The 27,607-nt window shown below is 38.7% G+C and overlaps 1 protein-coding gene across 1 annotated transcript; it reads left to right on the forward strand.

The window, feature by feature from the left end:
• Positions 1-1,771: 1,771 nt before the first annotated feature.
• On the forward strand, positions 1,772-2,694 carry Aasdhppt (aminoadipate-semialdehyde dehydrogenase-phosphopantetheinyl transferase). Its single transcript, XM_032899541.1, is given in 8 exon segments — positions 1,772-1,856; positions 1,859-1,969; positions 1,972-2,208; positions 2,211-2,277; positions 2,279-2,326; positions 2,328-2,442; positions 2,445-2,639; positions 2,641-2,694. Coding segments are annotated over 8 exon segments (912 nt in total).
• The last annotated feature ends 24,913 nt before the right edge of the window (positions 2,695-27,607 follow it).

Raw genomic sequence — 27,607 nt, forward strand, 5'->3', positions numbered from 1 at the left:
GTTAACAATGTTTAAGTTTCACTATGTAATTTACAAACAACTTCATAAAGTTTAATTTTATCTACACTTTTCAATTCTTGTGTTTTTAGTTATTTTTGATACTTAAAGTTTAGCTTTGTAATTTTAGTATTGGAGAAATAGTTTAATCTTAGGTCACTGGGCCTTAGTCATGGCTTTATATCATAACTGTCGAGGGAATTAAAATACACTGATTAACAGTTCCACCCAGCTCTTGGAAACTCTGAGTTAATATTGGCATGCACTTAAGAAATTCTCCTGGTGTTCTAATATCATGCTTTGGCTGAACCCTGTGTTGACAAGAAGGATCCTTCCTTCAGTATCCACATATCCAAGTTGGAGAAACAACTGAGTGAAGTTTTTTCTAGTTGAGGCTTTTAAATTCATCTCACAACAATACTTTCTGATAGCAATATCTAATAAAGCAATATAAAACAGATGATGTTTGAAACTAGCTTGCCAATAATTTACAGAACAAGAACAACTACAATTGAATTTTGAGAGTTAAAAGCTACAGCTACCTCAATATGACTTGGTATCTTTGTATTTACAAATTCAAATTGGATTTAGTGTCTGTTATTTAAATGGCAGCCTTATGCTGGGAGACTGCAAGACTTTTGTTTTCCAGTCCATTGTACAATCTTTTCATTTTTAGTCAGAAGAAGAAAAAACTATTTACCTATTTCTCTCTTTTCTTTCTTTTTTTCCTTTTTTGCTACTCATAGCTATGACTAGTCTGTACTAGACCTCTTTCTGGCTTTGTAAAAAGGACTACAAAGGTAGTTATTTTCAGATTGTGTCATTAGCACCAGAGTCTTTAAATTTCTGAATATTATATCCATTCATTCCTCAAAATACATCTCAGTCATTTTCCAAGTGATAAATCAGGTACTTGGAGCACTAATGTCCTCTGACTTTGCCTAAGTCCCCTCAAACCCTGCATTGGAAGGAAGGCAGGGAGGGAAGGAAAGAAATGGAGGGAGAGAAGGAGGTGAGTAGAGGGAGGAAAGAAAAGGTGAGACTGCCCTTTGTCATCTAAGGAAACTGGAAATGGCTGTACACTTCTGTCTTGTAGCTTCCTTAAAAGCTCTGTGGAACCCTGTGGTTAAGTCAAATCCATGCACATCAAATAAAACTAAACACCTGTTTAACTTTATTGAATCCATATTTTTCAATATTATTTGATCATTGAATCCCTTTTAGCAGGAGGGCCTTAAATGATGGCAGCAGATTTTTCTATGCTAATATTATTGTCTTACAATAGTTTAGAGGAAGGAAAGCTCTTTAAAATACCTGAAAATTTGGGGGGATAGTCCTGTTCATCCCCTCTGACTTTTCTCACACACGGTCGGGTGCAATGTCAGCATTAGTATAGCAAGTCTCCCAGGGCTTTCTTCTCTGCAATATTCCCTCCTGCTGTGGATGTTTCAGGAACAAGACTGAAGTATCAGCTTTTGCTGACACCATCTTTAAAGTACTGTCTTCCAGTTCATGTTATGCAAACTTTAAATTATTGTAATTTCCTTAGCAGTGTTCCTAGCATAAGGTCAGATGTTGATAGTACCGGATGATACTACATCAGATGAACAGAACTTGAATCACAAGATTGAAAAGAGAAGCTGCCTCACTTCCTTACACCTTTACACACACATACATACTTCCTCACTGGCTGGGCTATTAAAGACTCTGATAAAAGAACCATGTGGAGTGTCTGTTCTACCTGGCCTGCGTATTGGCGGTCAAAGCGGGTCATATGTTGTTCCCCGCTAAGAGGCTGTGCTTGGTACCATCCATGGAGGGCATTCACTGGGCTGTCTCCTGTGCCACCTGGCAGTCAAGTTGAGCCACTGGCTTCTTATGGTGTGGTTGATCCAGCCTGAGGAGAAGGAGTCCATCCGCCAGTATGTTTGCTGAGACTCCAAGGAGGCCATGACTTGTTGTCTGATGATAAGGAATTAGTTACAGAGAAATTGAATATCCCTTGGGTTCATATCCATCTGCAGAAAACTTCAAAGGGAAAGCAGGTTCTTGTGAAAGATTCATTGAATCCCTATCCCAATTTCAACGTAAACATCTCTCATCAAGGGGACTATGTAGTTCTTGCTGCAGAACCTGAGTTACAAATTGTCATTGATAGCATGAAGACTAGTTTTCCAGGTCTTGATTCAATTCCAGAATTCTTGCCTATTATGAAAGAAAGTTTACCAACAAAGAGTGGGAAACAATCAGAAGTTTTAATGATGAATGGACTCGATTGGATGTTTTACCAGCACTGGGGGCTGAAAGACAGCTTCATAAAAGTCATTGGTTGCATTGGGATTTGAAATGCAGTGGCTAGAATTTGACGTATCTCCATTAAGCATGGACACTGGCCAGGTTTATAAGGAAACACGTTTGATTTTAGATGGGGAAGAAGAAAAAGAAACTGGGCCTTTGAGGAAAGCAAAATAGATGAACACTACTTTGTTGGAGTGGCTGTTAGGAGGCCTGATGGATCTAGACATCAAAATGTTTCATATCAAGATAATTCTAAGCCATCCCAGGGGAAGCTTATCATCCTTAACTTTAATGATTCGGTAGCATCGGCTATTCCTAGGACACCTGAGGATCCTTCATTTTGGGGACTGTTTTTGTTTCACAGAAGAAATTCTAGTACGGAATGGTACCAGGTCATGATAGGATTCTCTGAGTAAGGAAAATAGATGAAAGAGTAATCTTGTGTATTCACTGAAGCAAATTGCCTGATGTGATTAAATTTTACTTAACAAAACATTTTTAAAGGCACGGATGCTTTTTAAGAGCGCATTTCCAGTCCAGTGCCTCTATTGTCTCAGCAAGTATGTTTACGTCTTCCTTCCAGAACTGTAATTAATAGAAACGATGGCAGAATCTTCCCAGGATACATGTGCATTTTAGCACGAAAAACTAAAGTGCAAACATGCTGAGGGCAGGCGGTTCCCTTTGCTTTTCATAGAACTACTCTAAAATTTCTGTTATCTTTCCAGAAACTTTTGCTGCGAATTAATCCACATTAGCTTTTCTAAAAGTAGGGACAGATGTTTTGCAGTGATAAGAAAATACATCTGCCCTTCATAACCGTTTCTGCTACATAAACTTAGTGGTTCTAAGTTACTGTCCTGCATGACATCTGTTTGACATATAGCACAAGGCTTACGTTGTCAGCATTACAACACTCATTTTTGCCTTGACTGCTAACACAAACTGCTGTTGGAACTTGCGGGTTTTACGTCTTAAAAAGTTGCAACATTTATTTTATCAGTGATAGATTAGCCCTCCAAAGAGTCCATCAACTCAGATGTATCTGTTTTTTTTTTTTTTTTTTAAACCACTGTCAAAATTAGACTACTAGAGAAAAAAAGTAAGCCTCTTGTCTTAGTTCGGGTTTCATTGCTATGAAGAGACACCATAACCACGGCAGCTCTTCTAAAGGACAACATTTAATATGGGACTGGCTCACAAGTTCAGAGGTTCAGTCCACTACCATTACGGCAGGAAGCATGGTTGTATCTAAGCAGGCATGGCCCTGAAGGAGCTGAGAGTTGTACCTCTTGTTCCAAAAGAAGCTAGGAGAAGAGTGCCTCCCAAGTGGTTAGGAGAAGGGTTCAAAGCCCATCCCCACAGTGACACACATCCTCCAACAAAGCCACACCTCATTGTGCCATTGCCTGGGCCAAACATATTCAAACCAGTATACCTGGTGTGCTTTGGGAGAATTTCATTGGGATCACACTACCGTGGTTGAGGAAAATGTACCATAGAGTACTCATTTCTGTGTTAGGAGTTTTCATTGTCCATGTCATTACTGTGGCATTTTGAGAGACATCCTTATGTCCTGCAGACAGATTTTAGAAGTGGAGTGACTGGTTCGAAGGGTTTAAACAAACAGCTTTAGGTGTTACCTCATTGCTCTTGAAGAACTGCAGCTTCTGCTTCGGTTAGTCCTGTTTGCACACCACTTGTGCCCTCTGATCTAACTGCAGGTATTACCTTGCTTTTTATTTATCTGAAGACTGGTTTGTTGGTTTTGTTGTTGTTCTTTCCTTGTATTGAATAGCTGTATAACTTAAAAGTGATGTAATACATTTAAATTTGCATCCCTTTCATCACAAGTGAGGTTAATATGACACGGTTATTGGTTATTTGTATTTCCTTTTTATGAACCTATTGTTCATAATCATTTGTTTTTATTTACTAAATAGACCTAACGTGAACGTAACATATTAAGATGCCAAGACCATTGTATTGATAAGACAATCTATTTATGATTATACTGAGTGCCTTCAGGAGTTAATCTTGATACTGTTAAATAACAAGAATTAGAGTATTGTTTTTATTACTAACATTAAATATTGTGTGTAACTGCTCTAAAAAAAAAAAAGGACAATGTGATTTCTCAAGACAGGATCCAGGAACCTACAACACCTAAGCTGAGTTGGTTGCTTTGGATCATAGAAACCTTTGTGTCCCGGGAAGGATAATTAGCTTCTCTGAGCTTCAACATTCTCTCTTAGTCAGGTGTCTACTTTAAAAAAAAATTACTCGTGTAGCAAAGAAAGAGTCATGTGTTACAAAAGAGAGGCTATGTGCTGCCACTCAGGGTAGGACAGAGACAGGTCAGAGAAAATTGAAACTGGCAAATTGAAAACCACCAGAAGTAAAGGCAGCTCTCCTGTTTCACCCCAGTGCTCTTTTGTAAACCTCAGATATTTGAATTTTCTGTTGTCCACATTAGCTCATTTTTTTCTGAAGCCTTGAAATCCTAATTGTAATAAGTTCATAATTGAATTTAATTATAGTGGCTATCTACCATACACTATTTGTGTATTATTATGAAATCATGAATGTTCTAAATGTCAGTATATTTAACTATGGAGAAAGATCTACTAATTTATTTCTTATTTTATGTAAGTTCCCCAAATTATATTTCAAAGAGTCTTGCCTGTCATATACAAGTGCCTCTCTGCTGGAGATTTCCCCAGTGTTCCTAGCAAGCCAGCCCAGAGGGTACTGGGCAAAGGCTGCAATGGAGAGAGTTCACAGCCTGTGTTTCCCACTGGGACATCCGCCTCCTCCACACACTGACTTGAAGGGGGAAACAATGGGGTTTGGGAAATATGCTATTGTTCCTGTCTCCTCTCTGGGTAGCCTACAGACACAAATATACCACTAGGAAACAACTGGAGTCCACCTTGACTTTCTGGTGTCTTCATGCCCTGCAGAAAGGGGAAGGTGGGGCCCAGGACAAGAGGGATCAGGTCTGATTGGGAGCACGTACTGAGTACTGGAGGACCCTGGAATGCCTCATTAGCATAGGGAAGTATTTCAGGAATCTCAGGTGCTAGTTGAATAGGTTCTTACCATGAGAAAGGAAATAGAACCTGTAATCTTAACCAAGGCTAGGTGACATTCAGCAGGTAGAGGTGTGTGTGTGGGGGGGAGGGGCAGTTGAATTCCCCAGACAAGAACAGAGAATGGGAAGCCCTCCCAATAAAGGGAGTCAGCCATAGAGTACCAAGCCACAAGACTTTCACCTTAATTAGTAGAGTTTTTGAACATCTCCCATAATTTATTTTTTAATGGAGAAATATCACTAAAGTACTCAGCCTCTATACTGGGGACAGTGTGGTACTGAAACTGAATCCAATTAGCAGTGATGTTTGCAATGTATTCACTGTTTTAAAAATTGAACAAGGCAGGGTATAAGCATCAAAATAAAACAGCACAAACCAGAGGGGTAATGTGGGGTGGGAGCCAGAGAGACAGGGATTATTGAATCAACTTGCTGCTTATTGGCTTGCTCCATATTGCTAGTTCATTCAGATTTCTTATATAACCCAAGATCACAAGCACAGAGGTAAGGCTGTCCCCAGTGGTGCTGAGCTCTCCCATATCTGTCACTAATGAAGAAAATGTCCTACAAGCTTCCCTACAGCCAGGTCTTAAAGAGAGATTTGTTTTCACCTCCCTTCCGGTGACTCTACATTGTGTCAAACTGACATAAAAACTAACTGGCATACATCAGCTGTTGGTGGTGAAATATTGAGCAATGATTCCTTTAATGAAGTTAATGAAGACTAAAACTTAGATAGTTAAAATACTTTTATGTGTTTTATAATTAACATCATATTATTATATTTGTATTGTATCAGTGAACAAGTGAGGAAAGAAATATGATGTCATTAATCAATGCGCCAAAACTGTTAAATTTTATAGCTTTCTGTCCCTTTGGTAGGCAGATTATTTAATTATGTATTTGTGACAATGTTAACAGTTAATAATTAATAATAATTTCTTATGGAAATCTAAGTATTTCTCGTGCTCATTACTACACATATACATTTATTTTCATTTTAGAGGCCTGAGAAATAATAAAGATATGTCTAGTGCTTCCACCTGCGTGTCAATGCTCTGGTGGCACGAGCTTACCTTTGGAGTTGCCACTATAATTACAGAGAGCTGAAAGAGAGGTCTCCTGTGTGTGTTATAAATATTGGTTTTTTAAACTGTATGCCATAAGTGCACAATCACTTCTTTGCTACATGCATTTCTCTAAACACGAAATTATACCTGATACGGATGCTAACACACTGCATTTGGCTTATGCTTTCACGCAATGGAGTAGCATTTCTTAATTGTGTATCATTGAACGCAGCCTACCATTTAGATGAAAGAACTCTGTTCCGTGCACATGACTGGGAGGATATTGTGGTAAAAGATATCAACAATGGCCCCATTAATGCCGAGATTCTACCTGCGTCTAATGGCTGATAATGCATCCTCCATGACACATGTGAAGATAAATTTATGGCATTAATAGGCTTACAGTCCACAAGAATAAGCTATTTCTCTAACAAGTTCCCCTTCTCTAATGAAACATTATCTTCCCAGTGGCATCTGATTGATGGGTAACTGTTGGAAGATGCAGGGCTCTTTTATTGGCAAAGCATTACAATGCCCATATCTCTGCATAATCCATGCTTGTATTATAGGGTTATACCTAAACATTGAAAGCAAAAAGTTACATTTCCTGAAAACTCACATTTAAAAAACATTCATTGTTGAGAAATACATATCATCTTAATATAACATTCAATATGGAAGTTCACTTTTCAGTGATACTTCTTTATACTTCAATTTCAAAGAAATTTGAGGCAAAATTAACCAGGTTGACTAGTCATGTCAACATATCTAAAATGGCACTCATGAACTGGCAGCCAGCTCAACGGTTTTAAAATCTATGTTCTGGATCTCGAGTCAGAAAACCTTACTTCAGTTGTGCTAAGCGGAGAAATTCTTTGGTTGTATTTATGTGTATGTGTGTGTAGTATATGTACAAAGAAGTGCACATAAGAGAATATAGAGTACATAGTTGTTTCGGATTCCATTGAATTATAGTTACAAACAGTTGTGAGCCCTCTCTCAGACCAAGCTCTACGGTGTAGATGCTAAAAGTAGTTCCATATGGATCACAAGGTAATAAAATGGTGTCAATTAAAATAAATAAATATTAAATGCGTCATAATTTTTACTTCAGATTTATGATCACAGTTTTGCTGAGAAGTTGAATTTGAAGTATCATTAACTTCATTACATACTTAAGTGTAGATTTATAAGCCTTTCCCCCATATATTCATATTTAAATCTACATATTTACATATATTCCGGTATCGCATTGTTGGGAAGTGGATAAATACGATCTATGGCTATTCCGATAAAAGTGCTAAAATCTGATAGTATAATATGCTTACTCATAGTTTCAGAAAGTTTAAAGAATCTCTACAAACCATCTGTGAACCTTCGGGAAGATACTATAGTTTGTTAGTATACTTTCATTACTATTAAGAAAAATAATGTTACCACAATAACCACATTATCCACCCATTTATGAAAAACAGGAAGGAGTTTGGGGCCTGGAAGTTGTTGCAGTGAGTAAAGTGTTTGTTGAGGATAAATGAGGGCCTTTGTTCGGATATTCAAGATCTGTGGAAAATGTTGAACATGGCAGCATGGGGTTGGAATCCTGACATTGGGAAGCAAAAAATGGGAGAATTCTTGGAGCTCACTGCACAGCCAGGTGGGTCAATAAACAAGCTCCATATTCAGTGAGAAACCTTGGCTCAGAAGATAAGGAGAAGACTAATAAAGGAAGATATTCAACTGATACATCTGGTCTCCACATGCACATACACACACATATGCATGCATATATACACATACACACACACACACACACACAGAGGGTGAGAGAAAGGGGGGAGAGGAAGGGAGGAAGGGAGAGAGAGAGAAACACATGTGCATACACAAGACATGTATAACAACACATGCATGTATACAGATACATGCACATATACACTACAAACACAGAGAGATACATGCACACACAACAAAGACACACACAAACACACACACACAGAAGGTGAGAGAGGGGGGAAGGAGGGAGGGAAGGAGAGAGAGAAACATGTGCATATACACAACAAAGACATGTATAACAACACATGCATGCACACAGATACATGCACATATCCACTACAAACACAGAGAGACACATGCACACACGCAACAAAGACACACACACACACACACACACACACACAGATGCATGCATATAAACACAACACACAGACTCAGAATGTGTACACACAGAGGAAGAATTTGATATTGGCTTACTTTATATTTTTATAATAAAGGTTGAACTTTTGATAAAAAGAATCCTCTATTATTAAATTGTGTAGGCTTTCATTGAGAAATGGTTGAAAGAACAAGTTGACTCATATCCTGTTACAAAGAAACATATTGGTATATTATTTCCACTTAGTATTTTTGTATCTTAATTTAAACATGAGAGGAAAATCATACTTTACACATACAAAAATCTATATCAAAGCATACATATTACAATTTGTGCTCTAGTTCTCATGTTTTTCAGTTCTGTATCTATAAAATATTAAGTTAAAAAACACAAACAACATGACAAAATGACTTTTATTCACTGTTGTAAATTTACTATACCACTGGAAGTATTTTTATTAATATTTTGGAGCAAAATACATATCAGAATCTAGCAATGATGACTGTCACCAGCAGAGGTGCAGTCAGTATAACATCTGTCAAGTTTGTGACTCTGCATATTTGTCTTGATTCCCGTGATTTGTTAAAGAATCAGTTAGTGGTCTTATAAGTAAATTAAAGGAACACCTTTAATGACAAAAGGGAAATGAGAAAATAAGCTTGGTCTCTGTGTGAGTCTTATATTCTTCTCAACGTTCAATCTTACTTCTGTTTTCCATATCATGCTGTAAGTTTAAAAACCACTATCTAGTTATTTTAATCTTCTAGACTAAGCTAGAGCATAATGAAGAAATAGTCATTAGACTAATAAAATAGCAGAATCATGAAACTCTTAAATAAATTATTGTCTTTACAGTATATGGAAGGAAGAGTATGCTGCTTCATGATTAAGCACAGTTGATAACTATTTTCTGTATTTAGTATATGCCATATTGTTAGCAAATTAGTATGCTGGTAAGCTCTTCTTGTTATGTAAGTGTCCCATATTCAGTAACATAAATACAAACATAATCCCATAGTGACTACACACACATGCACGCACGCACGCACGCACGCACGCACGCACGCACGCACGCACGCACGCACGCACACAGGGCAGGAGGGGGAGAGGAAGACAGAGAGGTGTCAACCGTAGGATTACACATAGACTTTATCTCACAGTGGAAATGAATACTGAATTAGGCCTGAACCACCTCTATAATGCTTCTAGGATCAAGATAAATTAGCAAAGAAATAGATTTAGTACCAAAGATTAACATTTAAAAAGTCATTATACAAATATATCATTCAAATTGGTGAACGTTTCCATGGATAAACAATACAGTGGCCTCCTGCACCAAAGTGGAGCACAGAGAAAATTTCCCTGATTTGAAGTCTGGCAGATACTCATTTTTTATTCACTATTTTTAACTTGGAGGTTTTCTTAAGACTTTATCTCATCCTTGTTTTAGACTTATTTCCTGCTCAGATAGAGTTGAAGATGCATTACTAAAGGAGTTTAAGAAAGTACTAATGTTTAGGTAGGTGGGAATTACAACTCAAAACTCTTTACAGGCTTTGAAAACCAAAGAAAGAAAGAGGACATGCGTCCTATGACCTGGAAAGACTGCTCTGTGGTTAAGAGCACACAATTTGCAAAGGACTCATGTTATGGCCTGATCACCCAGGTCAGGGAGGTCACAGCAATCTGTTCCTTTTGTACAAGGGGCATGTGACATTCCCTGGTTTCTGAGGACACCTGCATTTACACGTATATTCCCTCACAAGTCATACACATACACATAAATAATAATAAAATAGAACGTAAAAACCATATCCCCTAAGTTTTGAATGGAATGCCCATTGGTGACTTGTCTATAGTAGGATTCATGGAATAGACTTCAGAGGGAAGCTGGTAATTGTGAGGCAGCATGAAGAGGCTTGATGTAGCTTCCCTTGACAAAGCAGCATGTGGGGGGATTCTGTCTTTCCATAACAAGAAGCATGTCTAACCCATATCACACTTAGAGGCATTTGTTAAATAAATGCACAAGTTGAATGGTTGAGTCGTGAGAATAGAAGGGTAAGCAGAATCAGATATGACAGATCACAGAGGGCACTTAAATCACAACAAACCTCATGGCTTTATGTTCTCTCTCTCTCTCTCTCTCTCTCTCTCTCTCTCTCTCTCTCTCTCTCTTTCTGCATGTACGTGTGTTTTTGCATGTATGTATTAATCACATCTATGTATACACATGTGTACATTGCCTGTAAAGGCTAGAGGTCTACCTTTGGAATCATTCGTATTCCCCAGAAGCTGAGGAAAGTTCCTCATTGCCACTCAAAGTTCACTGATTCAACTACGCAAGCAGCAAGCCTCCAGGATCCATCTAGCTTGAGATACACAGAGCTTAGATTGTGTGATCCATTAGCTCACAAGGCTTTACTTTTTTAAAAAATTACATTCTAGTCATTGCCCCCTTTCCCTTCCCCCTGCCACAGTTCGTCATCCCACTCTGTAGGGCTTCGCACTGGGGGCTTTCCCCTGAGATCTCTGACCTGGCTAGGTGCTTGGGTTGGGTGAGGGAGAGAGAACTCAGGCAGGAAGGGGGAACAGCCCCCGCCCCACCCGCTACTTGTGTTGCTCTCTTCTGCCACTGCCACTTCAGTAGTTGCTCTGGTTGTGTTGAGCCAGCGGGAGACTGACTAGTTGAGGGGTGCAGGGCAGCTTGTGGTGCGATTTCCGGAGAGCAGATCTCTTCTTCAAATGGCGGTGTTAGAGCTCTTTATGACAGAAGCTCTCGGACAACGGAATAATTCCTGCACAGCTTTAATCCTTCTGAACAGGATTCTTAAGTACAATTTGGGGGCCAGTCAGGGTCTGGCAGCAAGTACTTCCTATTAGTTTGGTCTGAGAGCTTGGGAAGACCTCATCTACATATTTGGGGGCGAGGTCCTGTTTCTACAATTGTTCTGTCTTGAACCCATGTGACCTGTGGTCATGTCTGCACCTGTGGAGGAGGGGCTTGGAGCGTTCCTGGATGTGACTGATCTCTCTCAAACCTCTGTACAGGGGGCTGTTGAGGGCTTTAGCTCCCTGAGAAGGCCCTGATCTCCTGGAAGACTGGGAATGCACCTGCTATCTTTTTTAGGATCCCAGGGGACTCGCCCTATCTCGACCAGGAATCAGGGTTCCTTTCACAGCCTGCTGCCCTACACCACTCCTACTCCCCATTGCCTCCGAGAGGGTTTCCCCTTCCACCAGACCTCCACCATCTTTGGGAACTCAATGAGGTCAGACCAGGCAGTTGTCTGCTATATATGTGCCAGGGGCCTCAGATGAGCCCCTGTATGCTACCTGGTTGGTGGTCTAGTCTTTGGGAGCTCCCTGGAGTCCAGGTTAGTTGAGACTGCTGGTCTTCCTATGGGGTCACCTTCCCCTTCAGCAACTTTAATCCTTCCCCTAATTCAACCATAGGGTTCCCCAACATCAGTCCAATGATTGGGTGTATCTTCATATGTCTCAGTCAGCTGCTGGTAGAACTTCTCAGAGGACATCCATGCTAGGCTCCTGTCTTCAGTCACTTCTCTAATTTTGTCCCTGCAGTTCTTTTAGACAAGAACAGTTCTGGGTCAGAAATTTTGACTGTGGGGCCTCTACTTGAGGTCCTGTCTGGAGGAGGACTCTTCGAGTTCTCTCGCCCCATTGTTGGGCATTTTGGCTAAGGTCACCCACGTGGAGTCCTTATAGTGTCTTACCTCCCAGGTTTCTGGTACTTTCTAGAGGGTTCTCCACCTACCCCCTCCCACCACCCCTGGAGGCTGCATATTTCCATTCATTCTCCTGGCCCTCTATGCTTCACTCCTGTCACTCCCCCCAATACCTGATCCTGTTCCCCCTTTCCATCCCTCCTCCCCTCTCCCACCCAGGTCCCTCCATCCCTCTGCCTCCCATAATTATTTTCTTCCCCTTCTAAGTGGGATTGAAGTATTCTTTCTTGGGCCCATTTTTTCTTGTTACAATTCTTACAGTCTTTGGGTTGTATCCTAAGTGTTTTGTACTTTTTGGCTAATATCCACTTACCAGGGAGTACATAACATGCATGTTCTTTGGGGTCCGGGTTACCTTACTTAAGATGATATTTTCTAGTTCCATCCATTTGTATCTTTTTGCCCAATAGTTACCACTGGATCTTCAGGTAGAACTATTTCCAATTTTTTGAGGAAGCTCCAGATTAATTTCCAGAGTGGTTGCACCAGTTTGCAATCTCACCAGCAATGGAGGAGTGTTCCTCCTCCAACATGTGCTGTCACCTGAGTTTTTGATCTTAGCCATTCTGATTGGTGTAAGGTAGAATCTCAAGGTCATTTTGATTTGCATTTTGTTGATGACTAAGGACTTTGAACATATCTTTAAGAGCTTCTCAGATAATCAAAACTTCTCTATACCCCATTTTTTTTTTGATTGGATTGTTTGGCGTCCTTTGGAGGTTAGCTTCATATATATATGTATATGTATATGTATATGTGTATATATATATATATGTATTGAATATTAGCCCCCTTTATTGGATTATCATTAGTGAAGATTTTTTCCCCAATTTGTGGGTTGTCAGGTGTCTTTGCTTTTTTTCTGTTCTAGAGCTTTCAGATGTGTTATTAAGTTGCTTGTATGGGATCTCTGCAATTTCTTTTTGAAGATGTTTAGTGCTGTGAATTTTCCTCTTAGCAGTGCTTTCCTTGTATCCTATAAATTTGGGTACACTGAGTCTTCATTTTCATTGAATTCCATAAAGTCTTTGATTTCTTTATTTCTTCCCTGGCCAAGTTATCATTGAACAGAGTGTTGTTCATTTTCCATGAGTATGTGGACTTTCTATTGTTTTTGTTGTTATTGAATTCCTGTCTTAGTCTGTGGAGAGCTGATAGAATGCATGGGATTGTTTCAATCTTATATCTGTTGAGTCTTGTTTTGTGTCTAATTATATGGTCAGTTTCAGACAAGGTTCCATGAGATGCCGAGAAGAAGGTATATTGTTTTGTTTTGGGGTGAAATGCTCAGTAGATATCTGTTAAATCCATTTGGTTCATAACTTCTGCTAGTTTCATTATGTCTCTTCAGTTTCTGTTTCAACGACCTGTCTATTGTGAGAGTGGGGTGTTGAAGTCTCCCACTATTAATGTGTGAGTTTCGTTGTGTGTTTTGAACATCAGTAAAGTTTCTTTTATGAATATGGGTGCCTTTGCATTTGGGGAATTGAGATTTCATCTTGGTGGATGTTTCCTTTGATGAATATGAAGTGTCCTTGCCAATCTCGTTTGATAACTTTTGGTTGAAAATCTAACTTATTGGATATTAGAATGGCAACTCCTGCTTATTTCTTGGGACTTTGCTTGGAAAATTTTTTTCCAGACCTTTACTCTGAGGTAGTGTCTGTCTTTGTCACTGAGGTATGTTTCTTGTATGCATTGAAATGCTGGATCCTGTTTACAAATCCAATCTGTTAACCTATATATTTTTTTTTCAGGAATTGAGTCCATTGATGTTGAGAGATATTAAAGACAGATAATTGTTCATTCCTGTTATTTTGTTGTTGTTGTTGTTGTTGGGTGGTATTATGTGTCTTTGGTTAGAGCAGACTTCCTGTGTCCTATGTGCCTGACTAGAGTGAACCCCCTGGAAGACAGGCAAGCTCTGGGCTTCAGGGGCAGAATCTGCCCCAGTTGTAGATGGAGGTGTTAACAGGAAGGACTGTGCTCCTGGATAAGGTAGACCTCCCTTGTCACAGTTATTGCAGATCTTCTCTGGAGACAGGCAGGCTGTGTCTCTTGTTAGTGCAGATCTCCTGGGAGGCAGGCAGGCCAGGGTCTTAGAGGCTGCTGATCTGGCCCAGGTCTGGAAGCAGACAGGAAAGAAGGCGGAGCTTGACAGAACAGTTAGGGCCCTTACTAGCTGGGCTTTGTGGGTGTCAAGGCTGGAGTCTTTACTTTTTGTACAATTGCTGGAATCAGACTGGCTCTTCATGAATGCTCAACCAATGCTTTACAAATGGAGACGTCCTTCCCAGGCTCAGATTCACATTTCAAAGCGATCACTGATGCTGCTGAGCTAAAATGAGCCATGAGGGAAGAAAGGCAAATTTTTGGACTTATGAAAATTTTTCAATAGGAAAACAATGGAGTATCGAATAATGAAATCTAGACTAAATGATCAGAGAAATGATGGTCAGAAAGTGCAATATTAGTGTCTATTGTGGGTAATGACTAGATTAATGAAATTCTTTTCTATATACTAAGTGATGGAAAGTGACAGCTATGTTAGGTCACTGGTATGAACTAGTAACATAATTAATGTTTTCAGCACTTAGCAAACTTGACTGCTTTGTAGGTGATGAATGAGCCTGCCACAGTTTAACTTTGAACCTGTAGGGAGTGTTTTAGACCTTTCCTAGAATTTGAAATCATTCATCGCTCTTACAGACCAGTCATTCAGTACTTCTTTCTCTCTCCTTTATAATCTATCATGCTCCTGCCACTTTGCTAAACACTGGTGATACAGTAAAAATCTTCTCTCTTACCACTTGGAGCAAAGAAAAGATGAACTTAAATATCAAGAATGAGGAACACTCTGAAAGTGTGAGAAGCAGAAAATTTGGGGGATTAAGAAGTTAAGCATTTAAATGTTTTAGTGAATTATTTCTTATCTAGGAGGGTAAGAAAGTACGACCGTGGTTCTCTTAGAGAGCTCAACTGGTGTGCATGAAGCCTTGGGCTAGATCCTCAGCACTTCAGAACTGTGCATGATGGCACACCCCAGAAAGTCCATCATTGCAGAGATGGAGGCAGGGGAATCACATCTCAAAAGGTCAAGGTCATCTTCAGCTATCTAGAGAGTTTAAACTCAGGGAAATGGGAGATTCTGCACTTCTGTGACTCCTACCCCACCGCCACCCTGGATCATTGCCCTAAATACAAACACCACTGAAAAAATAAATTTAAGCTGCAATCTTGTTTTCCACATCCACAAAAAAAGTGTCCCATTTATAAAAACAAACAACAAGCAAGCAAACATGAACAAGTTTCAGGTGAGGATTTATGCAGAGGCAGTATGCTTAAAGGCTCTCAATGCCTAGCAAAATATGATCAGTGATATTGTTTGGTGAACAGGCACTAACCTGAATCATGCCTGTGTTTCATGGTAAAGATTTGGATGCTAGAAAATGGACAATAGAGACCGGGAGGGACGTCAGCAGGAAAGTGATAGAACTCTCACAGTATAGGACTGTAAGCCAGACTCCATGCAGGGCTTTCTCGTTCTGTGTTTGGCTTGAGTTCTAACTTCTGTGATAGACTTCAAAGCTTTCCACAGAGTTTCTGTAAATGTCAAGATCATACTGTTTCTGCTCTTTTCTCTCTCTCTGTGATGTGAGTTTCTAAGTGGTGTCCGATTTCCCCAGGATGCAAGGATTTAGAGCTCAGCTTCTTTATATGTTTCTTAGCTAATCTACACATTCAGCCTTTTATAATTTTAGTGGTGGCTTTGGGAGGACACTGGGGAGAACCTAGACTCTAACTATGTGTCCCTTTGCCCTTTCCCTTATTCTTTCTCAGTTTCTTGTCTTTGTAATTTTGAGAACCGTGATATTTTTCCTTGTTATGTGTAGAACTATCTCACTAGTACATAACACTTTGTTCTTATCTTTTATCATCAAACACTTAGCAAAACAATATTACCCAAAACACTCCCTTCTCTAAGATATATTTGCATAGATACTCCTCTTTTTTTCTCCATCTGTCTCTGTCTCTGTCTCTCTGTCTCTATCTTTGTCTGTCTCTGTCTCTCTCTCACACACATACACACACAGACACACACACACACAGACACACACAGACACACACACACACACACACACACACAATCAGTCTTCCAGATCAGTCTCTCCAAAAACATCACATCAATTAATTATTTTGTATTTTTGAAGCCTTACAGCAATATAAAGATCATGTAAATTTTAATAAAGAAAAGCATTGAATCTGAAGCTATTTTTTTCTAAATTTGGGATATGTTTCCATGGTTGAGTTAAAAATGTAGCAGAACATTCACAGACATCATAAATCCAAAGGAAGTGTACTATATACTGCACCCAGGAAGTCAATAGAAACATGGACTGGAAAAACTTAATCAGGCCCATAATCGAAATATTTTATGTCAAATACTTGCTCTATAGTAAGAATTTCATTAGCTAACAACATTTTTTTTTGTTTATATCAAATTTCTCTCCTGTGAAGAAAACAAAGGAGAAGCAGGGAAAATTCTGATAGATATTTATTTATCCTCTTAAATACCACTTGGAAATTAAAAAGGAAGAAACTGTATTGCTTCCTATACATTATAGCTAAAAGTACATCCTGTAAGAAATTCTAGATGTTCAGAGTTCTTGGCTATAGCCCTTAAGCAGCATAGAGCATTGCTCCAATTGTTTCATACACTTATTGTTTGTCTTTAGAAACAAAAGCCAACAGCATGAATTCAGCTGGAGGTCTACAGTGCCAGTATTGTCCATCATAGCTCAATGACTGCGTGTTCTCTGCAGCTGCAGACTTATGGTCTCAGCCTTTGTTCCGTCCCTTGTTTTTGAAGCAATTAATGTCTCTCTCTCTCTCTCTCTCTCTCTCTCTCTCTCTCTCTCTCTCTCTCTCTCTCTCCCTCTATCTCTGGAAGGCAATCCTCTTCTTTATTTGCACATGTTCTTGTCACAAAAATATTTCATCTATTAAAACCAGGCATAGTTAAATAAAGTATTATGGAATTAAGGTTGAATTGATTTTGTTATCACAGATTTTCTTAGGAAAGAAAAATGAAAACTGATGTTATTAAAGTTATGATCATATTTACTGGAAGCTATTTATGAATTTGTCATACTATTGACTAGTGGGTTGTAAAAGATTTAGCAATTTCCCTGCTCACTGAGTAAATCGTTATAATTAAGTATCAGAATGCCTCCTGCATTAAGTGTGATATAACTTAGATTCTCTTGGGTACTAATTGACAAAAGAATATTTTGTATTCTTATACCAAAGAGTATATCTCAGTTTATCTTAAGATGTCGAGGACATTTAGTTGTAAAAATGCTTAGTTTTATCTGGCACAGTTGTTTTATATATTTACTTAGCAGGCAATAAAAATTATTGCATAGATTTGTAGAACCCAATGGTAACTCGTAGCTAAGGTAGGGCTGCTCCATTGTTTTCAGATGCTGCAATACATTTCATAAAGTTTTGGTGGCACACTACTAGTGATATGCCTGTGTAATGCCAGTGCCAGCATGGGAGTCCAGAGTGTCTGATTCTGAAATCTCATAACCATCCTAGGTAGTGTTCTTCTCTTTCCTTTTTCTTTACTCTGCACAGTTGTCCTCACTCAGTTTTACATGAACACAGTTGTGTTAGTTACATAAGCTATAACTCAACCTTACCCATTACTAGAATAAAGGTATCAACACTTGTCATATGATCGGCACTCTTTGGTTTGGGTATTCCTTAGATAATTAGTTTTATTGTATTTTTTTCAAAAGTAAAAATTTTCATGTTCCATGAGTAAGAGGTTACATGGCTGTCCCTCTAAACACTAAAAAGAAATCTGAGGTATATGAAACATGGTGCTTGAAAATGTCCATGCTTCTTACCGTAATGTGCACCTGTCTTCAGTTTTTGGAGTTTACCCTCAAGCCTCATGTAACTCCATATTCCCTTTACACGGCCCAGTCAGAAAACACAGTCCTCTTGTGAGATTCAGTAATTATGAAAGCTGTTTCTGAAGTTGTCTTTGGCTAAAGTATTTTGCTAAAAACGTTTTTATTTATAGTTCACAGCTCCAGGAACAATAAATCCTTTCATTGTTGTTATGAACAAACATCCTGAAGAGCTCACAATCAGATAGCATCATTTACATATCTATCCGCTCACTCTTCCATGTCATTCTTAGATGCACCTCTAAGCAGAATACCTGACAGGCTCATTCTGTTGCTCTGTTCATTGTATCTTCAAAGTAAGAGGCTCTACAATAAGTTCTTATAATCCCTTCTGTCTTATTGACATTGTTTCTTCAGCGGTAGCCACTTTACCATTCCTTGTGTTTTCTGCTTATAATACAGTACATAAAGTACTGAATATTTTTGCTGAACTAATGTATTGATTATAATGATTAATAAATTAAGAAGTCAATATATTAGTTCTGATGCAATTAGAAAAATCTTTAGGAAACCTAAATAGGAAGAGAAAAACATCATCTATTTCAGATGATAATGTCATAAAAATCAGAGCACAGATGTTTATGAAAAGTGTCAAATATCCAGTTCTATTTTAAATCTCACAGTAATTTTTAATTGGTAGATACATTGAGAGAGAGAGAGAGAGAGAGAGAGAGAGAGAGAGAGAGAGAGAGAGAGAGAGAGAGAGAATCTGTGTAATCTGTACTTGAGTCTTTGGATGAATAACAGTTTGCAAACATGATTGGTAAAATCCTGAAAATCTGTATAACTGTACATACACAACTTCTTGGTAAAGATAAGTTACTTTTATTTTATAAGGTAGAAAGACTTTCAGCTCAGTAGACCTGAGAATTGTTTCTCTATCTTATTTAGCATATGGGAATGGAGTACTGTCTAAGCTAGACTGCAATGTAGATAAAGGAAATGATCAAAACTAGAATTAGGGTATCTCTAGACTTACCCTAAACATGGACTTCCAAAAATAACTGAAAAGGTGAAAGTAACTAAAAACCAAGAAGGTGTAGTATACGTACATACATACATACATACATATATGTATATATATATATATGTATATATGTATACACACATGTGTGTGTGTGTGTGTGTGTGTAGTGTATGTGTGTAAGAAAAATTAGATAGCACAGAACTACGACAAGGTCAGCACTACAGCTAAATGAGCAGAGAGTCTTCCATGAGTGTGGGGCTTCAAATGGTTTCCACTCTCATTTCAAATAACAAAGAGAAAACCATGTACAATCCAGGAGTCTTCTGTAGGTCAAACTGTAATGTGGAGAAGGAGAAGTTACATTTAAATGAGGCAACTTTTCCTGGTGCAATCTGAAAGTCACCTGTGAGGGAACACAGCCAAGAGTAATTGAACTCCAGGTGGGGAGATACATAATAGACCTGACAATTATCCACCAAGTATCTGGAGTGTTTTGTTGACTTTCTCACTTGTAGGTTGACAGGAAAGCCTAAAAATTTATTTCTTTCCATAATTTATCTAGTCTTTCTATATTTCTTTCTTTCTTATCACCTGTGTAAGAAAGAAAATCAGATTATCACAATCACTCCCAAACTGCTATCTTATTTCTGAACTCACACAGCCCATTGTTTGTTTTTTTCTTTACTTTTTTCTTTTAATCAAGGAAGAAAATAAAAAATATTCTTTTATATGCTAATCAGGATTTGAAATAGCCATTTTTGCATACTCCTCACATAATGAAATGCCAAGCCTGGTAGGATATATACCACAAAAGGCCAGGTGTGCAGGCCACCTCAGGAGGAGCAGTCGATACATTAGCACATTGAATTGATCCAAGTGAGTAAGTGACTGCAGGCTTTCATTGCAAGGAAATCACAGTGGACAAGAGACCAGAAGAAGCTTCTCTCACTTACAGTTTGGGAGCTGACGTCCTCCTGTCGCAGCCTCAGTCCACTTTGATGCTCTTCATTTATTCTGACTGGGGAACTTCAACTTCCTACTTCAACTTTTCTATTTTCAGGATGCTAATTCTCTCATTCTAAACTTTACTGGCTGAAAAAATGAAATTAAAAGTGTTTCCATACAGGAAAACCCAGTAACAATAACAACCACCAAGCTAACCAACCAACTAACCTAGAAACAGGAACCTCCTCTGACTTACCTTGGCTAAGGGCAATTTATTTGTGTCATCTAAACATACATCAGCAATGATCCATTTGCATGATGAATCCATGATACAATTCTTGAAGAATTTGTTTTAATGATTCATCTAATCATTAAAGCGTCTTGAAGATGTGATTTGGAGGACCTCATGCCAAGGTAAATTGGATTTTCAAATCTCTGCTCAAATTCTCTAACATACAGAATATGGCAAAATTCTACAATCTGTCTTTATAATGACTTTTCTCACATGCCAAACACGAAAAGTCAACTACGCTATTTTACTTTAATTTATGGCCCTCTACTGTCCAATCAGAGTTGGAATTTGATGTCAAGTCAATATCAAGGGGTGAAAGTTAACATCACAACTCTGTCTATGCCTATTAGTTAACAGCTGATAGTTTTGAGGTCCTTTGATTAAAAGATGCAGAGAAATTGAAGCAATAGTCATTGCTTCTAACACATAATGGCTATGAAAAGTATGCTGCCCCATCTCTTTTCTAGGCTGATTTTCTCATTTTTGTTGCTATACTTTAACTTCTAATGAGGAGAGTTATTTTGAACCAGTTTGGAGCAAAGAGAATATTATTATCTAATTTGGTTAACTGTGGAGGTTGAAGTTGTGCTTTACAGATGTATTAGGCTCCTGTCAGCATCTACTTCTTGGCATCCACAATAGTGTCTGGTTTTGGTCACTGTATGTGGGATGGATCCCCAGGTGGGGATGTCTTTGGATGGCTTTTCCTTCAGTCTCTGCTTCACATGTAGTTACCATATTTCCTCTAGTGAGTATTTTGTTCCCCCTTCTAAGGAGGACTGAGGAACCACAATTTGATCTTCCTTCTTCTTGAGCTTCATATGATCTGTGACATGAATCTTGGGTATTCCGGTTTTTGGGCTAATATCCACTTATCAGTGAGTGCATACCATGTGTGTTCAGGTAAGATTTTCAGTTGACAACTCTTTGTTTAGCTCTGTACTCCATTTTTAATAGGGTTATTTGGTTCTCAGGAGTCTAACTTCTTGAGTTCTTTGTACATTTTTGATATTAGCCCTCTACCAGATGTAGGGTTGGTAAAGATCTTGTCCCCGTCTGTTTGTTGTTTTGTTCTAGTGACAGTAGCACATACACTTTTCTTGGGGAGATTATTTGTTTTGACCTGAGAAGAACATGCAAAATAAATATAGTAAGAAAATTACAACAGGAGAAGGGGTTAAGAAAATGAGAACACCTAACCGGTCAGAGAGGAAGACAAGACGGGTTTACATTCTTCTAAGATGACACGAAATCAGGCTGGAAATTCAAGTGCAACATAAGGAACACAGGCCTAATAAACAGAAGCATTCACACAATTGGGAGAGATTGTGTTTTAGAAAATGGTCATTTTTATTCTTTTAGATGGACTGAGTCAAAAAATAAATCCGATAACCAATGAGTCATGACAATCAACATCTGTAAGTGACACTGTTTGGACAAAAGGATGTGGCAGGCTTGGACACACTGAGTCTCCAAGGTGAGATTTATCGTTGATGTTGTTGTCATTGTTGTTGGTTTTGCTTGGTATTATTTGGGGGGAGATTGCAAGGGTAACGGCATAGGGTTAAATATGGAGGGCTGGGCAGTGAATAGGATTGGTGAATATGAAGATCACAACAATATATTTCAATATTTTAGTCTACTCAAGTGTTATTAATAATACATTTTATAGACATTTAAAATAATGACAATATTTTACAAATCAATACTTAGTGTGTTTATCTCCCAGTAGGCTCCATTACAGATATATTGCTTCAGAATAATCCATCTAAAAATAACAAATTTCAGGAGTATGTTAAAATTGTCTCAACTTCAAGTTCCCACATATAAATAAGTGGCAAGCCAAAAATTTAAACCGGAGACTGAGAAAATGAACATTCTAATGATCATTCAATATGTCTGCCTAAAATTAAACATTGAGATTTTAGCTGTAAATTAGAGCAGAAAATTTAATTTTATGAACTTATTTGTAATCTCTGAATTCTGCTCAGTACATCGGACTTTAAATGCAGGGAACAACAGAACATAGATATTTCCTGAAAACTCCAAAATGACAGAGAGCAATATTATAGAAGATAATACTGGATCAATAGTGATGGTAAGATATGTGTGGTCAAGGTTCTTCTCTAACAAGCAGTAAAAATAACAGAAAGTGAGGAGTTCATTAAGACTGAGTCAGGCACTGACAGAAAGATTTTGACATCAAAGATCAGTTCCTGCATCTGCAAGAGAATGACATACTCTTTGTGATTTCTTAGAAAATAAACCATCACACTGTGATTAATGCATTTAGTTCAGTTGAAAGAATCTTATGATAGTAAAAATAAGTCAATGTCTGAACACATAGATTTTGCAATCTTTCAGTGCAAAGTCTGTATGGAGATGTTGCCAGGGTAGTTTTCATTGGAAAACAAACCAGTGAACTACCAATTTCAATCATGAAAATATAATGTTTCCTTATGAAATAAAAAATGAAGGGTGGTGGTATTTATAAAATGCAAAAGAGGGGCTTTAAAATGTGTGCCTGAAAATTCGTATAAATAGGTGTTAACTCATTCTGCAAAAGAAGTAGGGCAAGGGAAGAATCTCAAACTCCTCTTTCTTTTCTAAAAACAGTGGCTTCAGGTGCTCCAGAGATTTTAGGTAGGCAAAATGATAGTTTCCATGGTATAATAGATAAAGAAAATAACAATAAAAACTGCCTAGTATTTGTATCCTTATTAAATTACTACAATTCTCTTTTTTATTTGATATTTTATGTTTACATATCAAATGTTTTTCCCTTTTCTGGTTTCCCATCCTGAAGCCCCTATCTCATTCCCACTCCCCCTGATTCTATGAGGATGCTCTCCCTCCCACCCACTCACTCCCACCTCACCCCCTAACATTCCCCTACACTGGGAAATCCAGCCTTCACAGGACCAAGGACTTCTCTTCCTATTGATGACAGACAAGGCCATCATCTGCTATATATGTGGATGGAGCCATGGGTCCCTCCATATGTACTCTTTGGTTGGTGCTTTAGTCCTTGGGAACTCTGGGGAGTCTGGTTGGTTGATATTGTGGCTCTTCCTATGGGGTTACAATCCCCTTCAGCTCCTTCAGTCCTTTCTCTAACTTCTCCTTTGAGGTCCCTGTGCTCAGTCCAATGCTTGGCTGTGAGCATCCACCTCTGCATTTGTCAGGCTCTGGCAGAGCCTCTCAGGAGATAGCTATATCAGGCTCCTGTCAGCATGCACTTCTTGGCATCCACAATAGTGTCTGGGTTTGGTGTCTGTATATGGGATGGATCCCCAGGTGGGGCAGTCTCTGGATAGCCTATCCTTCAGTCCCTGTTCCACATTTTGTCCCTGTATTTCCTGATCTAAGTGAGACATAAATCTTGTCATTTTGTTTGTGAGTGAGTATAAATTTACAGATTAGCTTTTCAAGGATTGGATAATAAAGCCAGATTACTTAGAGAAGCTTATATCTGTCCCCATGAGCATTGGATTTCAAATCTTCACCCTCTCCTCTATCTGGATCATCCTAAGCAGTGTTCACGAGAGCACTGCTGTCAATAGTTAAACAAACAAACAAACAAATGAACAAACAAAAAACTATTGAGAAAGATTTTTTATTGGATATTTTGTTATTTAAATTTCAAATGTTATCCCCTTTCCTGGTTTCCTGTCCCATTCCATCCCCTCTCCCCCTTTTCCTATGAGAGTGTCCTCCCATCCACTCACTCTCCCCGCCTCCCTGCCCTGACATTCCCCTACACTGGGGGGGGGCAGCCTTGACAGGACAAAGGACTTCTCCTCCCATTGGTGCCCAACAAGGCCATCCTCTGCTACATATGCAGCTGGAGCCATGGGTCTGTCCACGTGTAGTCTTTGGATAGTGGTTTAGTCCCTGGGAGCTCTGATTGGTTGTTATTGTTGTTCTTATGGGGTTGCAAGCCCCCCCTCCCAGCTCTTTCAATCCTTTCTCTAACTCCTCCAATGGGGACACCCTTCTCAGTTCAGTGGTTGGCTGCTAGCATTCGCCTCTGTACTTTTCATGCTCTGGCAGAGCTATTGAGAAAGTTTTAAAAAAATCATTTGAGAATTCTTCTGCACCACAACTGTTTTTAGTCCAGTGTCCAGAAACGGGCACTGCAAGCAGTCTGATACAGCCGCTGGGGAGCAGGAAGTGCTCTAAACTGACCTATTATCTCCAGACTACATGCTCTGAGGCCAGTGAGACCGGAGCCTTCAATGTGCAGACTTACTGCAAACAAGCATAAGAGTGCACGGGGATGCGGATAGATGTGAGAAGATGACAGCAGTAGCAACTCAGTGCCAATTCACAGAATGCTCTCAGGAAGAGCTGAGAATGAATTCAATATTTCATAGAAGATGAAAAGAAAGATTGAAGGATTCAGAACAAGGAATTGATGTGCTAATACAATGCTCTTATGCTTCGAATATTTAATAACAATTACAGGTATTTTAGTAATAATTTCTAAGACATCAGTATCTCTGCTAATATTTAGTGCCTCCATCTTCATAAAAGAGCATTTACATCTTAAGTAGCACAAATGTCAAGCCTTACTAGACTAATGGGTTTACGACGATTTTGGTCTGCCATCATCCGTCTCTTAAAATCGTTGTTTTAATAGATCTATCTTTTATCATGATTTAAAAAAATCTGTGGAATAATAAGATCTAGGACAACCTTAGTAGCAGTAAGTTATGTGATTAATAGCCCAAATGTTTTCATGTCTGATATGTCAGCTGAAGTTTGTTTTTCTTTAAGTTGTGTGAATTGATTTTGATCAATAAATACTGTTTTAAAGAGGAATTTTATCAGTTGTGCTACAGTTGCTTGAGGCATATAAATCCCTAATACAAACAGGTTGCTTATGTCTCATGCTCGGAAACATCAGCATCCCATGGTACCATGCCATGGCATCAACAGTTGTTGGTACGATGCAGTGATACTTAAAAATGGGGATGCCAGGGTACTTTCTCACACTACTTTTGGCATTGGTATTAGGTTTTTTTTCTAGACTACCCAAAATGATTTCTTGGGTTGAGATTATAAGAAAGGCAAGATTCCAAGACACAAACATGATCAAGAATCTTTGAGAAGAGTGGCCTCTGAGGTCAGTGGAAAAGAAACAGAAATATCACATAGAATATAAAGTAAAGTCAAGTCTAAAACTCTACTCCTCAAGAGTAGTAGTGCCCAGTTCATCAGAACTTGTTAAAGAATCCATGAGACATCATTGATGTTCCTGTAAGACAGGATACTTGGCAAGCACAAAAAAGAATAAGCATTAAATAAAATCTGATTGATGGATGCCTGTAGGACACACACACACACACACACACACACACACACACACACCCACACACACACGAATATGGTTGAAACAGTAAATGTTACAGAAGGATGACTAAGACCCAAAAATCTAATTACAACAACAATGCAAGATACTTGTGAATAGATGATTGGTACTTTTAACACCACTTTTTTTGAAAATGGATTTTTTCTCATATCGTTTTCCTTCCTTCTATTTCTTCCAGTTCCTCCCCTCTTTTTTGTTTCTCATTAGTAAAGAGCAGACTTTTATGAGATGACTCCTTACCAGAACAGAATAAAATATAATATTATAAAACAAAGGCTATGGCACAGAGGCTGGACAAGGCAAGCTAACAGAAAGAAAAGAGCACCAAGGTCTGGCACAAGACATAGAGACCCACTTGTTCTTGCACTCAGGAGTCCCATACACACTAATCTGAAAGCCATGATATATGTTCAGAGGGACCGATGTAGACATGTATAGGCCCTGTTCATGATGCTTCAGTCTCTGCGTTCATATGAGCCTTTCTCAGTTGTTTCTGAGGGCTTGGTCCTTGTGATGTTTTCTCCCTCTGGGTCTTACATTCTTTGCACCTCCTATTTCAAAGAGTTTCCTGAGCTCTGAGGGGAGGGATTTGGTGGAGAGATCACATTTAATGTTGCGTGTTTCATGGTCTCTCTCTGGGTGTGTCACGTCTGCCTGTGGAAGCTTCTCTGATGATAACTGTATAAGGACTGATCTATGAGTACGATAAGTATGATGACTGGAAATTTTTAATTCCTCTTGTGGAGGAGAATTTATTGGCAGTAACTCTTCTTTTTACAATAGCTTGTGATGTATTTAGGGAGGGTAGTCCTTCATATTCAGAGGTGATTAATAAAGGGACATATGGGAAGAAAGACTGCAGTACAAAATAGAAGGGAAATATATCCCAGGAAGGCACTTCTGTGTCTGCACACTCCCTCAGTTAAGGTCTTCACAGATTGTATCCCCGAATATTCTTTGGAAGAGAGGAAGTAAAAGGAATTCATTTTCTAGCTCCCATCTTCCACTCATCAAATTGTTTCCCTGGGATATTGATTATAATGTGTTTCCCAGATTCATATGAATATTTACCAAGTAATCCAGGCATTATCTGTTACTTTAGTGCTGTAAAAGGAAGCACTGTTGAATGAATGGCAATGTGATTGGTTCTGAGTGATATAATGCCCATGTGAAATGAATCGGAGTGTACATGGAGGAAAATTACACATTACTGTTGGGAAAAGCACAGATGTCCAAAAGACCCCAACTCATGAGGCTGGATGATTCTGAATAGGCAGAGAGATTGTGAATGTATCTTAGGAACATAGTCATGGCTTGCTGTTCCAAATATCACTGATTCCACAAATAGTTTCTTACCCATTTTTCTAAAAAGTGAGTTATTTCTCTTGTGCCAAAAAATACTTTATTATTTTATAGTACACATTGGTTTGCCACACCACTCTCTATTCTCTCTTGAATGATTTAAAGCCCATGATTTCACAGATTATTATAATGCTCTCATCGTCTGCCCAGCATACCATATAGTAAGTTGAGGACAGTTGGTGCCTAGGAAATGACTGAGTGAACTGAAAAAGTGACTTGTTCAGACTTCTAAGCTACAAGAGGAAATCAGAGCAGAAGTTGTTCAAAGCGTCTGACATTGCCTAAGTTATAGAGAATTGGATTATAATAAAATACATAAATGAAAGACA

Source organism: Rattus rattus, chromosome 4 (genome assembly GCF_011064425.1).
Source record: "Rattus rattus isolate New Zealand chromosome 4, Rrattus_CSIRO_v1, whole genome shotgun sequence".
In the NCBI taxonomy this organism is placed as follows: domain Eukaryota; kingdom Metazoa; phylum Chordata; class Mammalia; order Rodentia; family Muridae; genus Rattus; species Rattus rattus.